The sequence below is a fragment of the Syngnathus typhle genome, linkage group LG21, assembly GCF_033458585.1.
Source record: "Syngnathus typhle isolate RoL2023-S1 ecotype Sweden linkage group LG21, RoL_Styp_1.0, whole genome shotgun sequence".
Classification (NCBI taxonomy): domain Eukaryota; kingdom Metazoa; phylum Chordata; class Actinopteri; order Syngnathiformes; family Syngnathidae; genus Syngnathus; species Syngnathus typhle.
Window position 1 is genome coordinate 8,894,211 of NC_083758.1, and position 15,136 is coordinate 8,909,346.

Sequence of the window (15,136 nt, forward strand, 5' to 3'; positions counted from 1 at the left end):
GGCGTTTGGCGCCTTCCTTCTCATGTATTTTGTGTTTGATGTGATTTTCAAGTGAGCCGAGCCGTCCGCGGCCCCGCCTGCCGCATCCATCCGGAGAGCCCGTTGCGGCTGCGCCGGCTGCGCGCGTGACTGCTGACCTACATGGAATAAATACGCCGCTTCTCTTCTCTTAACCCTTGCGTACTCGTCCTCCTTCACGTACGGGCCGGGCCGGGCCGGGCCAGGCCGCTCCTGCCTTTGTCGCAAGGCCTTGCGTCGACGTGGCACAGCGTCACGTCTCGCCACTTCCTGTTTTTGGACAAATTTCATCTGGCCCAAATCGGCGGGAGACGGACGGACGGGGCTGGCCGTGCCCGATTAAAAGTCCAAAGGGCTTCTTTGGACCTTGATGGCCGTGTTTTCAAGTGGTCGACAAGCATCGGCGTCATTCTGTGGCTGATGTGTCTCTTTTTTGTTTTGTTTTCTTTTTCCCAGGCTGCTGTTTTGTGACGTTTTACACGCGGAAAGCCGCCCTGGAAGCTCAGAACGCGCTGCACAACATCAAGACCTTAACAGGGGTGAGCCTCTTTCCAATCGTTTCCGGAAAACAAACGTTCCGTTCCGAGCGAGCTGCGGAAGGAAAAGCCCGCTTTGGCGATGAGGCACGCTGCCATGAATTGGCCCTCCCCGTCCTTCTCGGTCCCCCTTTGGCCTTTTCACTTCAGGTAGTGAGCGGCCAGTAATCCTGCCGGAGGGATTGGGAGGGAGGAATTGGGAGGGAGACCCTTGCGTGGTGTGGCGCCTGCCAGCTCCATGCCCTTAACGCGCTTACTCGGCTTTTTCAGTTGTGGACTGGAGCAAAATGGCTGGCTATTCTACCTGGAGTTCTGCTTCCTTCCCAATAGGACAGGGGAATTGAAATCCAAATGCAATATTACAAGAAGACTGTTTTTTCATGTTTTCATCAAAACAAGTGAGAAAAAAGAAGCTGGATTTTCTCGATCCAAAGGGTGTTTTGTTTGGAGTTATTTTCCAAACAAAACAACGGGAAGCTTCCATTATTTCAGAGCGTGGCATCGAATGTTTTCCCCTCTTCAACGAGTGCCAGCCATCGAATGTTTTCCCCCCCCCTCCACTCATGGGATGAACGTGTTGGATTCAATTGTTGACTTGGTCAGCAAGCTTCTTTGTTAGTTTGTGTTTTGGAGCTTGCGTAGGGGTCTGGACGGACTGACTGACTGACTGACTGACTGACGCTTTGAGTGGAGACGGAAAAATTGCATTCGCTTTCTTTTTTTCCCCCTTTCCAGAGCACAAAAGGCCGAGTAAAAGGTGAGGCAAAAGTAGACGCCCACGGCGCAAATGAACAACGCCGACCGAGGCAAAGTGCAGACGGCGGCTGAGCCAAAGCAATAAATGCGTCTCGCTCGTTTCAAAAGAACCACCGCCGTGCCGTGCCGTGGTTATAAAAAGTCTGCACACCCCTTGTTCGGCGTGCCGGCTTCGGAGACACCGAGAGCCATCGTTTCTAGACTTGTTTTTGAAACGAGCGAAGCCTACAACCAAGAAATGAGGAGTGAGGAGTGAGGTTGAGAATGGCACACCCGCTAATAAGTCAAACCCTCGGGCCTCTCGGACTCCTTGCCTGGTTTTCCCTTTCAAGGCGCGTTTGGTCACAAGGAACGTTTGAGGCGACGCAACCTTATCGATTCCCGAACATCTTTCCGGCAAATTGAACGCTTTGACAGATGCCGCCGAGCGCCGCCCGCCTGCCTGCCCTCCAGAAGGGATGAAGGCAAGGACGGCGGGGAACGTAGGACGCGTCCTTGGTCCCGGCGCACTCGGCTTTGCCTTCCTCACATGAAAGGCCTTTGATTGGCTTCCGCTCAAGGATGTTTGGAGGCGAGTGAGTGCACGGCACAAGCAGGTTGCTGGCAGCTTTTTAGGGGCGGCGTTAAGAGAATGGAGTGATCTTTTTGGAAATTGAGGCCACTTTGCCTGCTTTTCGTCAGGCCGCCCCCCTCAGGCAGACTCGTGAACTGACAGACGCACAGACCGGGGGGGGGGGACTTGCTAGAATTGGATGATCAAAGTCTTGAATGGCACCGCGACTGAGCCTAAGGGCACACAGACACACACGCACACACCCACCCGGCTGGCGTTTGAGTGTGATTGATTTGCCGCTAGATTCGGAGAATCGCTGTCATCCGTCTCTGTGCAGATCAAACGGCGACATAATCCCCCATAAAGGAAGCAGACATAGCCAGAAGAAAAAAAAATGCCAGTGCCGTCGCATTCGGCGGGTGACCGGAGCCAATGCGGCCTTGGATTAGTTTCCCACTCCATGCGGTGGGGGAGGGCGATAAGATGACCAATTTGCCAAAAGCTGAAACTCACCGACTGGCTCTTGTGTCTACTTGCAGATGCACCACCCCATCCAGATGAAGCCCGCTGACAGTGAGAAGTCCAACGGTGAGCGGAAAACAAAAAAGCCTGCCGTCTTCTGCACGCACGCACGCACGCGGCCAGTCAGGAGGCCGAGCGCTGAATTTGAGCCGCTGCGATGGCGGCAGGGGCCTGACTTCATAAAGGCGGCGCGGTGAAATACGGAGCGGCGCGCGCTCGGCACGCATCCATCCAAGGAAATAAAGGCTGCGTTAACGTGATGAATGGACGCCGCGAGCTCTATTAGGCCACGCCGCCGGCCGCCCGACTTGCGGAAAGGGAGGGGGCCCAGCGAGTGGAGTGGCCGTGCTTGGGCCGGCCGCCAGCCGCAGCAAACTACGAGATAACAAAGCAGCTTTTTGAGCCAGCGGATGGCTCGCAAAGGAGCGTCCACGTAGCCCAGCGTCACTTATCTTCTTACTTTTTTTTTTTTAAAGACCCAAACAATCCGCCGAGCAAAATAAACAAGCGCGCTATTGATTTCCTGAGTGCAACAGAGCGCTTGCTGATATATCTGCCGCGCCCGCCGCTGACACCAAAAGGAATCGGATTAGCATTGAACGGAGGGAGGGAGGGAGAAAGGGAGGGAGGCAGGGAGGGACACCTGAGTTGCGGACAACGAGCGCTCCGGTCGGCCTCTGTGACGCTGTGGAAAAGCTCTCTCGCTCTACCTCTCTCTCTCTCTCTCTCTCTCCTCACCTTGTTCTGTGTGCTCCGGCCACAGCGGTGGAAGACAGGAAGCTGTTCATCGGCATGGTGTCCAAGAAGTGCAACGAGAACGACATCCGGGTCATGTTCTCCGCCTTTGGCCAGATCGAGGAGTGCCGGATCCTGCGGGGCCCCGACGGGCTGAGTAGAGGTGCGTGGCGTGGCGCGGTGCTGGAAGCCGCTGGCCTCCATCCGCAACAGCCTCCAGTGCGGACCTTGGCGGGACATCTTGAGGCTGTTGTGGGCGGCGGTGGGAAGATTTTGGCTCTATATAGCATCTTTCCCTCTCTCCCCCGACCCCTTTTTCCTGCCCCCCCCCCCCTGCTCCGCTCACCCTCCTCCTCCCAACCCCCCACCACCACATCAGTCCTGTACGTGCGCTTCACCTCGCCGTCCTCGGTTGACTGGAAAGTACGGCCCGCACCCATTCAAATGTGAATTTGGCCCGCTAGCTGACAAAAGAGACCTTCTTAACGTGGGTCGGAGCCGCCTCGCAAATGCGGAGTTGGCCGCCCCCGAAATGGCCCCAAAAGGTTGCTCGTTCGTAGCCTGGCCTTCCGGGCAGAATTGCAAATGCTGTCTCATTTTCAAAGCCACCCAGCAGCGCCTGTGCTTCCTGTGCCCCTCCCTCATGCCCCTCCCCCTTCTCCTCTTCTTCCTGCCAGCTTCGGTGTCATCTTGTCACTCGTGTGTTGTTGTTGTCGTTGTTGTTGTTGTGGTTTTTGTATCGTTGTTTGAGCGCGGCTTTGACTCTCTCAGCGCCGCACGCACGCACGCACGCACGCTCTCGCTGGCGACTGCGCTTTTTGTGGCAATTTGTCCTGCCATCCATCCGCCGACCTCTTTGCCCCCAGCGCCGCTCTTTTGTCCTGATCAATATTTGAAATGTCTGGAAGTGAAAAGAAGAAGCAGCACCGCGTCGGTTTGGCCCGCTAATAAAGGCCCCTGACCGGGCTTGGCCAATAAACGGGGCCAAAAGCGAATCCCGGGACCTGCCGGCCCCCCCCCTCACCCCGCCGCCGCCGCTATTAAAAATCGCGCCATCTATCAGAGGAGCCGCGCCGCTATTAATAAAATATGGATCATACCGGCGGGCCGAGGGAGCCAGCCTACTTTCACAAAAGGACGACTTGCCGAGAGGTATTTTTAGGGCCGGTGGAGAGAGGGAGGGAGGTAGGGAGGGAAAGAAGCAAGCAGCTTGACTTTATTTCGGGGGAACCAAACGGTCCAAGCTGACTTTCTGGGCCACCCATGGCTTGAGAAAAGGGCAACTTCCGCGTCAGTCATCTGGCAGGGGGGGGCAGACACCTCGACCTGGATGGAAGTTCCCGTGTGGTGGGAGTCCCTGGGTGGTGGGAGTCCCTGGGTGGTGGGAGTCCCGGGGTGGGAGTCCCCAGGTGGAAGTCCTTAGAAGCAGCGCAACAAAATGTTTTGGGGGCGCACTCCCAGTAGACACACCTACCTACCTACCGACCTATGAGCGCAGCTCAAGAGTGCCGGTTGAAAGGTTTTCGCCATCCTCTCAGGCTCGCTTTCAGGAATCCTGGTGCCGTCAAATTGTTTTTGAAATTCCTCCCTCGAGAGTTCAAATTGGGCAGGCTAATCCTCGGAAAGTCCAGCAATTGTTTTCCCTGGATCTGCGGGGAAATTCCCCGCGCTCGGCTCGGCTCGGCTCGGCTCGGGATGGCGCGTACGGATGCAGAGAGGGCGGGGCTGCTGCGCTTGTCACGACGCCGTGCTTGTTCCCCGCTGTTGTTGCTATAGCGACCGACCGACAACACTCGTTGTCCCGTTCTCTGTTTTTTGGGTCTCTTGTGGGGTTTTTTATAACGACGACGTGTCCAACCCTTTTGTCTTGTTTTTGTTCTTTCTCGTCTTTCCTCTTCCCGCCCTCCCTCCCTCCCTCCCTCCCGCTGTCCCGCCATCCCTTCCCCTCTTCCCTCCCTCCCTCCCTCCCTCCCTCCCTACAGGATGTGCCTTTGTCACGTTTTCCACCCGAGCTATGGCACAGAACGCAATCAAAGCCATGCACCAGTCTCAGACGATGGAGGTAGCGTACCCTCTCGCCGTCAAATGTGGAGATGAATTTGTGTTGCAGCCACTTGAGCGCTGGGACTCACTTTGAATCCAAAGAGTCTTAAATTTCCCGTCTTTCCATCAGCTCTGACCTTGTGACGGCACGATGATGGCGCGCCATTAAAGTTGACCGTCCGTCATGCCGGACGCAGCGTCACTCAAATGTTTGCCGCAATCCGGAGGCTCCTCCGGAGGCTCCTCCGGAGGCTCCTTTGTCTCAATCTCGCTTGTAGGCCGAATGTGGCGAATATTTGCAGGGGGCGCCAACAATCGCAGCGTAAGAGCAGATTTGCCCACCAGTGGCTAAACTGCCTCACCTATGACTCGGGGGCGGAGCTTACCGCAGCCCTCCCTCATCGGCTAGGTCTGAATGAGATGGCGCTCGCGATGGCGCCCGAGTCAGCGCTAATAACAGACTGCGAGCGACGTTGTCCCCCGCAACCCGTGAGCGCCCTGCCCGCCCCACGCTCGGCCTCGTGGCTTTGCGCCATTGTGCCGGCCAACGAGCGCTTGGGAGGATTTGATGCCAATGAAATTTGAGCGTGGTGTGCAGGGAAATGGAGCCAAAAATGGATGCATGGAGGTAGAAATGTGCGCAGGTGTCTGTCTGTCTGTCTGTCTGTCTGCCTGTCTGCCTGTCTGCGTGCATGTCTGCCTGTCTGCATCCGGCGTCTCATTATGGCGTGACATTCGCGTGGTGAGCCTGCCCGCCGCCACCTGAATGTCATGTCCTAATCAAAGCGGACTCCCGATTGGTTGACGGGCCCCACCACCGTCACGCACGCGCGCACGCACGCACGCACGCACGTGTGAGCGCCGTTCTTTCCAGCGCCTGCTTGTGTCAGCTCCCGTCCGGGATGGGCAAATTGCGAGCGTGCGTGCGTACTGCCATTTTGCCTGGTGGCGGCCATTTTGAGATCTGCGAAATGGCTGCTTTAGCAACGTGACGTTGGCTGGCAATCCAAAAAAGGTTCTGGGGAAGCGGCTGAAGAGCGACACAGACAGAAGGTCCGGCGCTTTGCTTCAAGGGCAACCGGCTCATTTTGTCCCTCGGGAGAGATTTGAGCGCTCGTCCCCATAGCCGCAGCCGCATTTTGCCACTCGGAAGTCCAAAAAAGAAGGCGCCTGCCATTTTGAGCGTCCCGTGGAATTGCTTTTGAAATGTCAAAAAGCAAGGCAAAAAGGAGCGCTCTCGCTCTGCGTCCGCCGTCTCGGTTCGGCCCCGAAGCCCCTTGACTTGGATTTGGTGATCAGACCCGCCGAGAAGAAAAGCAAAATGCACTGGACAGCTATGATGCAAAGATGATCCAAATTTGGTAAAGAGGGCAAACAAATGGCAAGAGAAAGCACGATCATACTCAATCTTGAGAAAAAAATAAAAATAAAAAAAGCTCACAGACAGAAAGTGAGTGGGCCGCCCAGTCTCCCCAATTAAAATGATAATGGAAATGTCTCAATCTTCAAGTGTTGCCGCTCCTTCCTGCTCTTTGCAGTCATCCAATCGCTCTCATACACACACACACACTTGCGCAGCTGATGAAATAGTTGAAGAAGTGGGGAAATCTTTTTCTGGACTCACAGATAAGTGAGCCCTTGCGGACCCCGCTGGCTTTAGAGTCGGGCTTCCTGTCTGCGCACGCACACACGTGCGCGTGTGTCATTTTGGGTGCTTTCAAGTGGCGCCCCCGCCCGCCGACAAGTGCAACGGCACGATGGCAGAGCGTGCGAGCCAGCGACACTTTGGATGGCGCCGGCGCAAACGCTTGTTTTTGTCTTTGTTTTGTCACGTTGCGCCGGCGGGCGCGCGGCAGGGCTGCTCGTCCCCCATGGTGGTCAAGTTTGCCGACACGCAGAAGGACAAAGAGCAGCGGCGTCTGCAGCAGCAGCTGGCCCAGCAAATGCAGCAGCTCAACAGCGCCACCACCTGGGGGAGCCTGACGGGCCTGGGCGGACTCACCCCGCAGTACTTGGCGGTAAGATGGGGCGGCGCCGCCTCCTCTGCTACGCTCAATGCAAAGTTTCCGCTCCAGGCAAGGTAGAAATCTTCGCCGGGCGCTATTCTTGGAGGCGAGGAGCTAAATTCAGCCTTTGTCTCAAACAAAAGGATGAGCCCTTTTAAAGGTCTTCTGGTCTTTGTTACCATGACGACAAGCCACAAAACCTTCCCAAATTAGACATAAAGGGAACGACGAGGAGGAGGCAGATGAATGAGTCATTTTCAGGAGCTCTTGGTGGGCCGCCATGAAACTTTCAATATCTCCTCTCATCCATCTTTGAAACAATGCCTTTGGCTTCTACTACGGCCACCCGCCCGGCGAGTCACGCCCCAAAAAGGATGAGACGGGAAGTCAAACTGAAGCTTTCTTTTCTTGTCTTTATGTGCAGTTGCTCCAACAGGCCACTTCCTCCAGCAACCTGGGCGCCTTCAGCGGGATCCAGCAGATGGCGGGTGAGTTTCCGGCGCGAGGCGGCACGGCGCCTCCCTCTCCGTCCAAAAGCATTGCCGGCCGATGAGGTCGGTCGGTCGGTCGGTCGCCCCCAAGATCGATCAAAGATTTGTCACGAGCGCCCGGCAGCTCGCTGTGGCTGGACTCAAATGGCAGGCGTTGATCGCTGGACGCCGGTGTGCGTCGGTGCGCCCGCCCTAGCACGGTGACCTCGTCCCGGCAGACTTTGACCCGTTTCCTCCCACTCGGCGCGCTCGCCCAACGTGCCTCACAAACCGGCTTTGTCCTCTCTCTGGCAAAGTGTCTGACTGTCCTTGTTCCAGAATTCTTTGGCCATGCAAGTGTCTTGGTTCTGCCATTCTTTGACCACCATCATGTCTTTGTCTCCAAAGAAGTGTTCTTGGCCTTTGGCAATGTTTCTTTCTACCGGAAGTTCCCTTTTTTTTTTCCCCGGAATTCAAAGACTTATTCCACAGTCCGTTGGGCGCCGACGGCCGGCCCGGCTCCTCGACGACACGGCGGCAAAGTTGATTCCACCGGCTTGTGTGTTTTGTGGGACTTGCGCCCCGCCCGATTGAGCCAGGAGGCCCCTGACTGCCTGGCTGCCTGGCTGGCTGGCTGGCTGGCTGGCTGGCTGGCCGGCCGGCTGGCTGCCGGCTGCCACCTGCCTGCCTGCCTACCTGGCGAGCCGGCTTGACTCTGTGGCTCCCCCTCTCTGCAGGTATGAGCGCACTGCAGTTGCAGAACTTGGCCACTTTGGCAGCGGCGGCGGCGGCGGCGGCCCAAAACTCCGCCAGCCCGTCCACCGCCAACGCCCTGTCCTCCGGCGCCGCCTCCCTGGGAGCGCTGGCCAGCCCAGGTAACGCCGCAGTGCTGTCCGACGGCTCGCCCCGAACGCGGGCGCCGGGGGATCGCTCACCGACATTGCCGCCAAACTCCACCGATCACCCGTCGGCCATTTGTGTGACACGCCTTGTACGTGCGTGCGTGCGTGAGCGTGCTTGTTTTTGGTCAGCTGTTTGTCGGTGCTACCGGCTTGTTTTTGTGGGGTTCCGCTGCGTGTGCTTACCCAACGTGTATACGGGCAACAACAACAACAAAAAAAGGCTGTTGACAACAGAAATGACCAAAACTTGAGCATGAATTGAGATAGCAAAAACATGCATTATGAGTTTAGGCATGATGAGTTTAGATAAAGACGTGCAAATGGTTGGATGGGACGGATTGGTTGGGCATTTTGGGTAAGCACAAGCACCTGTAGGCTCCAAATACGGGCGCTAGCACATGCCCCTCCTTCTTCTTCCTTGTTCTCGGTGGACATTGCGCCTCACCACTGCCACCTGCGGCCACCAGCCTGCATGGAACCGCTAGTTCATCGTTCGTCACCTCACGCACACGCGGCTGTGCTCTTGTGTTTTTTTTTCTTTGCTCGTCGGTCGGCTTGGCCCATCTTTGGGGGTGGGGGGGGGCTCGGCGGACCGGCCGCGGGCTTTCGGCTTTTTGCCGACGTCCCCCGCCCTGACGGCTTTGCGTGTGTGTGTGTGTCCAGCAGGGGGCGCCCCCGCCTGCTCCAGCGCGGGCGGCATGAGCTCGCTGACGTCGCTGGGCACCCTGCAGGGCCTGGCGGGCGCCACCGTCGGCCTCAACAACATTAACGCACTAGCAGGTAGCGTCAACAGTGAGTATTCGTCTGGCACGCCTGCCTGCCTGCCTGCCTGCCTGCCTGCCTGCCTGCACAAAGAGGCCTCGACTCCGCCTCCTACGGGTACGCCCAATTGGCACGTGTCCGTAGACGTGTCCCGGTTCGTAGGATGCGGGAGGGCCGCTCCCAAGGCCAAAGCCTCTCCGTCCCTCTCGTGCCTGTTATGTTGCCGTGGGAACCATCCATTGGCTACTTCTGCGTCCTGCTGCATCGGCACTGGTCAGTCTTGGAAAATCAAGCCTGGGCATTGATCCACGTGCTGCTTCGCCTGCCGTCATAAAAGAGCACAAAGCTGTGAAAGGGAGCGTTGTTATTGTTTTTCCGTGGAAGTCGGCCGATGTAAATCTGTGCCCCGCCCCCTTCTGGGGTCTTCATTGGCTCTTGTGACAGGCGAGCTTCCGACACATTATTTTCCGCTGACCTTTAGCGCATCCGCTGCCCCGGTTGAAGTCTGCGGCGGGGGGGGGGGGGGGGGGGGGTCTTGAGCACATCCTCCCCACTCGCCCTCATTTAAACACATCTAAAGCTTAATTGAATTGCAAAGGTCAGCGGTGCAATTATTCCAGAATAAATGAGTGACCTATAATCCTGAGTGCCGCAGTGATCATTTATTTGCGCTGAGACGACAGGACGCAAGTTGCAGCGGGTGGTGAAATGAAGCCGTGACGTGCCGCGCCGCTAATGAGCGCCACCGCCGCCCGCGTTTGGCTCAGGGACTCGAGCGCGTGCCGAGTGACCTCGCGGTGGGTGGGCGGGCGGACGGACGGACGGGCGGTCTGCTTGGGTGGATGGCAACGTTAAAAAGAGAACCGAACGACTCCATTGACTTGCATTGCAAACGCCGTTTGAGCCATGTTTCCACAAGAACTGTTTGTTTGGCAAAAGCGGAGCCAGGAGTAAAGCCAAGCGCGCTCTCCTTTCTCGCTCGCCACGGATGTAAAGTTGGCGAAATGCTCTCAGGTATGGCGGCCCTCAACGGCGGCTTGGGCGGCGGCCTGGCCAACGGGGCGGCGGCGGCGGCGGCGGCAGCGGCGGCGGCGGCGGGCACCATGGACGCGCTGACGCAGGCCTACTCAGGGATCCAGCAGTACGCCGCCGCCGCCTTGCCCACCCTCTACAGCCAGTCGCTGCTGCAGCAGCAGGGCGCCGCCGGCAGCCAGAAGGAAGGTAGGTAGACCACGTGAGCAGCGCTCAACGGCTTTTGATTCGGGATGGGCGTGACCCGCGTCCGCTGTGAGCCGCAGGTCCCGAAGGCGCCAACCTGTTCATCTACCACCTGCCGCAGGAGTTTGGCGACCAGGACATCCTGCAGATGTTCATGCCTTTTGGGAACGTGGTCTCCGCCAAAGTCTTCATCGACAAACAGACCAACCTCAGCAAGTGCTTCGGTAAGCACGCCTTCCCATCGCCCCACGGCACGGTTTGCACGGCGGAAACTGCCAGAGGCCTTTTTTTTTTTCTTTCTTTCTTTCCTTCTTTCAGGCTTCGTGAGCTATGACAATCCGGTGTCGGCGCAGGCGGCCATCCAGGCCATGAACGGCTTCCAGATCGGCATGAAGCGGCTCAAGGTGCAGCTGAAGCGCTCCAAGAACGACAGCAAACCTTACTGATGTCGGGCCGGGCCAGGGTGAGGTGTGGCCGGCAAATGTGGTTTGCTGTGGTCTCGGGAGTAACTGTGCTCTTGTTGTGCTCCTCTTCCAGAACATCATCTCCATGCCTGGCTTGCGTGTCCCCCCCCCCCCCCCAGCAAAAACATTGTCATTGGCCCCATCGCCGGCCAGACGAACAAACAAAAACTCAAGCGTCTCAAGGTTGGTGCCTTTTTTTTTGTTTGTTTTTTCCTCTTTTCTCCTCACCTGCGCTGAGCCGCGCTGGCCCCAACGCTGACCCCAACGCTGACGCCTACTGAACATTTGGATCACCTTTTGACTTTTTTTGTTTGCATGTGACCTCATGTTTTGGTGAGGTGACAACCACAAATCAATGTGAAACCAACACAAAAGCTGCACTCATTGGTACATTTGCTTGGTCTTTCCTTTGTGACGCGTTTGTGTGTGTGGGGTGGGGTGGGGTGGGGGGGGTGCCCTGGTGTGGCCCATCTTAAGACTACTTCCGCACAGTTTGGACTCTGAAGCTGTTTTTACATTTTTCAGGCCGTGTAAAGTTTTTGATAAGGAGTTTCTCACTAAAGTCTATATAGAGAACCACTTTTTTCTAGAGTAGTTTCAAGGGGAACAACAAGAACAACAAGAACAAGGTTTTGAGCGAGATTGGAGAAATGCTACCTACTTGTGTGCCCTTCTGCTGAACTGCCTCCCATGCAGACAGACAATCCGTGGTTTCAATGCACATGATGAGATGACCTATATTTTCTACTCTTTCAATGTATTCAAGTACAAAAGAACAAAGAAATGTCGGTGCTTCTGGTGACTTTTAATATCTCACGGCAAGTCCGAGACGCTCTTGTCTCATCTATTCTTTGACCTTATTTTTCGCTTTGAAAGAGAAGACTCGCGTTTACTTGAACAATAGCCTTTCTTAGAAATGTGTCGTTGTTTGTTTGGATTTGGGTTGTTGGTGTTCTTTTTGTTGTTCTTTTTTCCCCCCGCTTCTTAACCGGTCGTCGTTTAGTTAGCTCGATAAAAGGAGTCAAATCTATATCAATGGAAAGAAATCTATGAATCTCTATATCTCTAATGTCAGCTTGTGGAGCATCAATGTCATGATTTGATTTGTCTATGTGATGGCAACCAAATATTTAGACGTGCGTTTTGTGTTTTTGTCCTATAACCGAGATTTTGAAAAACAAAAAGTGGACTGTAGTGCCAAATGGGGAAGAAGCGACTTCCCGCCTAGCGCGTGTGCGTGCGTACCGTCCGTCGCCGTCTTCTTCTTCTTCTCCTTCTCTTTGTGACACGACGACGACGATGATGATGATGATGATGACGATGACGATAATGATGATTTGCTAACGCGTATTTTCTTCTCAGTGTTTTCATATTTAAAACTTTCTCGATTTCAAACGAGAAAAACGCTAGTTTGTTCACTTGTGTGGTCGGTCGGTCGGTCTTGTTGCCTGAGAAAAATGTCATGTTTGCTTTTTATTTAGACTTTTGTTCTCTTTGTAAAAATGTACAAAAAAAATGCAAAGTGCCCATGTGTCACATATATATAAATCTAAATCTCTCTCTATATCTCTAGACATGTGCACACGCACGCACACAATTGTGCAAGACCTCACTTTGTTGTTGTTGTTATTATTATTATTAATGTTATTATTATTATTATTATTATGATTGTTGTTATTGCTGTTGTTGTGCGGGAGAGCCCCCAAGTGTGAACACGTCCACTGGAACCACACACACTCGCGCGCATGCACAAACACTTGACTGGCGCATGCGTATACACGTTGCCTCAAGGCGCGCGCGCACACACGCACTCAAACTGAGCTACCTGTCTACACGTACACGCACATTGAAACAGACACACACCCACACGAGCAAGCCTTAGCACATGCGGGTCCAGGCTCGGTCGGGCGCGTCACTTTCGAAGACAAGCACAGCGCGGGCGGGCGGGCGGACGGACGGACGGACGGACGGACGGAACCGCACTCCCTCCCCTCCCTCCCTCCTGCCGACCGCGCGCGGCGTCAACAAGCCAAAGCAAATTTACGCGGCCCGGCGTCGTCGCGCGACGCCTGACCCAGAAGCCTCCCTCCATCCTCTGCGCCTCTTTATTTTTTTGCAAACAAAAAAAAAGAAAAAGAGAGAGATAGAAAAGCAGCGCTGTTTTGTACACAAGATGCTCACCACTGGCCTTAAGCAGAGACGTCAGCCTCACCACCTTTTGCCCAACCAACCAACTAACCAACTAACTAACCAACTAACCAACCACTTTTGAAGACGTTGGTGGATTTCCTCCCAAGGCTGCGCCGTTGTCGGACGCAGCCGTCGCCTGCCTGCCTGCCTTCTGGACTTGCGTCGGCCATCCCATCCACATCTGCACAGTGCATGGACGAGCGCTGCGCAGCGACTTTGGAAGAGGCGCACGCGCGCGCGCTCGCTCGCTCGCTCGCTCGCTCGCGTTGTTCTAATGGAGTAAGTCGTTGTCTTGCCTGCCAATTGCGCATTTTGAAGGGCTTGCAGCCGGTGCCGATGCCGGTGCCGGTGCACGCGGGTGGCGTCAACTTGCGTTGCACGGGACAAAAGCAAACCTTCCTGTCCGCATTTGCAAAGCTCCTGTTCCGATGGGTTCGTTTTGCAAGAGCTTTCTGTGATTTGGCTGGCTGGCTGACAAAGCAAGTCAAATGAGGCGTTGACTTGACAAGCACAAGCGTGCATGGTTCCTCTGTGGGTCGTTTGGGTTGTTTGTAATTCTCTTTTCATTGAAGCGTTCACATGCATGGGGGCTCTCCCGCTGCTTGTAACTTTGGATCTTGTCACTTCTCTGTCGGCCTTCCTCAATTAATCACGTCTTTGATTAAGTGCTATTTATGGAAACAAAATGGGAAAAAAAATCATAAGCTTGTGATTTCTTTGCATTTTGACTTGTCGAGTGTTTTGGAGCATCTAAAAAATGTCTGTGTGATTTTTGCCAAATAACGCCTGTTCCCGTGTTCTTTTTTTTGTTTGTTTGTATTTCCAAAACTAAAAGAGTTTTAAAAAACGTCTTTTTCTTGCTTGTGTTTTTGTGGCGCAAAGTTGGCGTGATTTTCCGCGGTGTGTGGTTTGACCATGCACGTCTTTCTATTTGTCCCTCCCGATGCGGAGGGAGGGAAAGGTTGGAGCAGCGAGTTAGCTCTATCACCTGCCGCTCCCGGCCGGATAATATTCCGCAATTTGCGTCAAAGTGCATGGCGCGGGCGGTTGGTTCTCGCCGCCTTCAAATCCCGCAAGCGTCCTTCCCCTCCGATAAACCGCCAAATCCGCAATGCTGCCGCGCGGTGGCCGCCACGTCTCTTATTAAATATTGATTGAGGAGTTGAAGCCCGCTAATCTGGCCTGCCCGTCCGTCCGTCCGTCTCGGCACCGACCCTTGGATTTGCCTCCACCCGTTTGGATGTTATGCTGCTGCTCCTGCTCCTGCTCCTGCTCCTGCTTGTATTTCCACCACTCAGAGGTCTGTTTTTGAATTGGTTTCCTTTTTATCTCGACCACATTCAAGACAATAAATTTGGGGGGGATTAAACGTGGCTGAAAGATCGCAGCGTCTTCCGCAGCTAGGCGTTGTTCTCCCGCGGCCAAATTTTCCAACATCTTTCTCCAGGCCAAAGATCGCGGGAAATGATCTGAAAGGGGCTGCGTGAAACCACAGTGGCCGACCCGACTGAGCGTCCCTGGCCTTCATGCGGCAAAAATGAGCGCTTAAAAGCAACTCGATCTTTTTGCTGGGTCGTCTGCTCGATTCAAGATAAACATGCCCTGCAAATTTCGTGTTTCTCTGTTGACCTAAAAATCAACGGCACTCTCCAAATGTCCTTTTTGTAGCTTTTGAAAAGCCCTGCTTCACCTTTTACTGAGATTAAAAAGAAAAGGCGTCCCTGACATTCAGGAGGTGATTAGAATGAAGTGTTGATTAAAGGAAGAGCTTGTTTGTTTCCCGATTTTGTTGAAGTGACGAAAGAAGCAAGCGCCTTGGGTCCGAGAAAAAAAGCTTGACGTGCTTTGACGCTGCTTTGCTGCCCTCTTGCGGTTATTCGCGACACTCGCCTCGATTTCCAATGATGGAAGAATGGCAGCATTTGTTCGCCATTCTTGCTCGCCACGTTAAAGGCGATTGA

The 15,136-nt window shown here is 54.8% G+C and overlaps 1 protein-coding gene across 19 annotated transcripts in view; it reads left to right on the plus strand.

Moving 5' to 3' along the window:
• Positions 1-12,650, plus strand: part of celf2 (cugbp, Elav-like family member 2) — an 81,708-nt gene extending 69,058 nt beyond the window's left edge. For 4 of the 19 annotated variants that reach the window (XM_061268342.1, XM_061268343.1, XM_061268337.1 and 1 more), the window contains 12 exons: positions 475-557; positions 2,403-2,451; positions 3,149-3,283; positions 5,103-5,182; positions 7,020-7,181; positions 7,594-7,657; positions 8,377-8,514; positions 9,205-9,333; positions 10,318-10,524; positions 10,602-10,745; positions 10,840-10,984; positions 11,059-12,650. In XM_061268342.1, the coding sequence (XP_061124326.1) occupies positions 475-557; positions 2,403-2,451; positions 3,149-3,283; positions 5,103-5,182; positions 7,020-7,181; positions 7,594-7,657; positions 8,377-8,514; positions 9,205-9,333; positions 10,318-10,524; positions 10,602-10,745; positions 10,840-10,967 (1,319 nt within the window). In that variant the 3' untranslated portion in view covers positions 10,968-10,984; positions 11,059-12,650. Of the gene's footprint in view, positions 1-474; positions 558-2,402; positions 2,452-3,148; positions 3,284-3,499; positions 3,666-5,102; positions 5,183-7,019; positions 7,182-7,593; positions 7,658-8,376; positions 8,515-9,204; positions 9,334-10,317; positions 10,525-10,601; positions 10,746-10,839; positions 10,985-11,058 lie in introns of those variants that run through there. The other 15 variants (XM_061268339.1, XM_061268338.1, XM_061268341.1 and 12 more) reach the window with 15 other exon arrangements.
• The last annotated feature ends 2,486 nt before the right edge of the window (positions 12,651-15,136 follow it).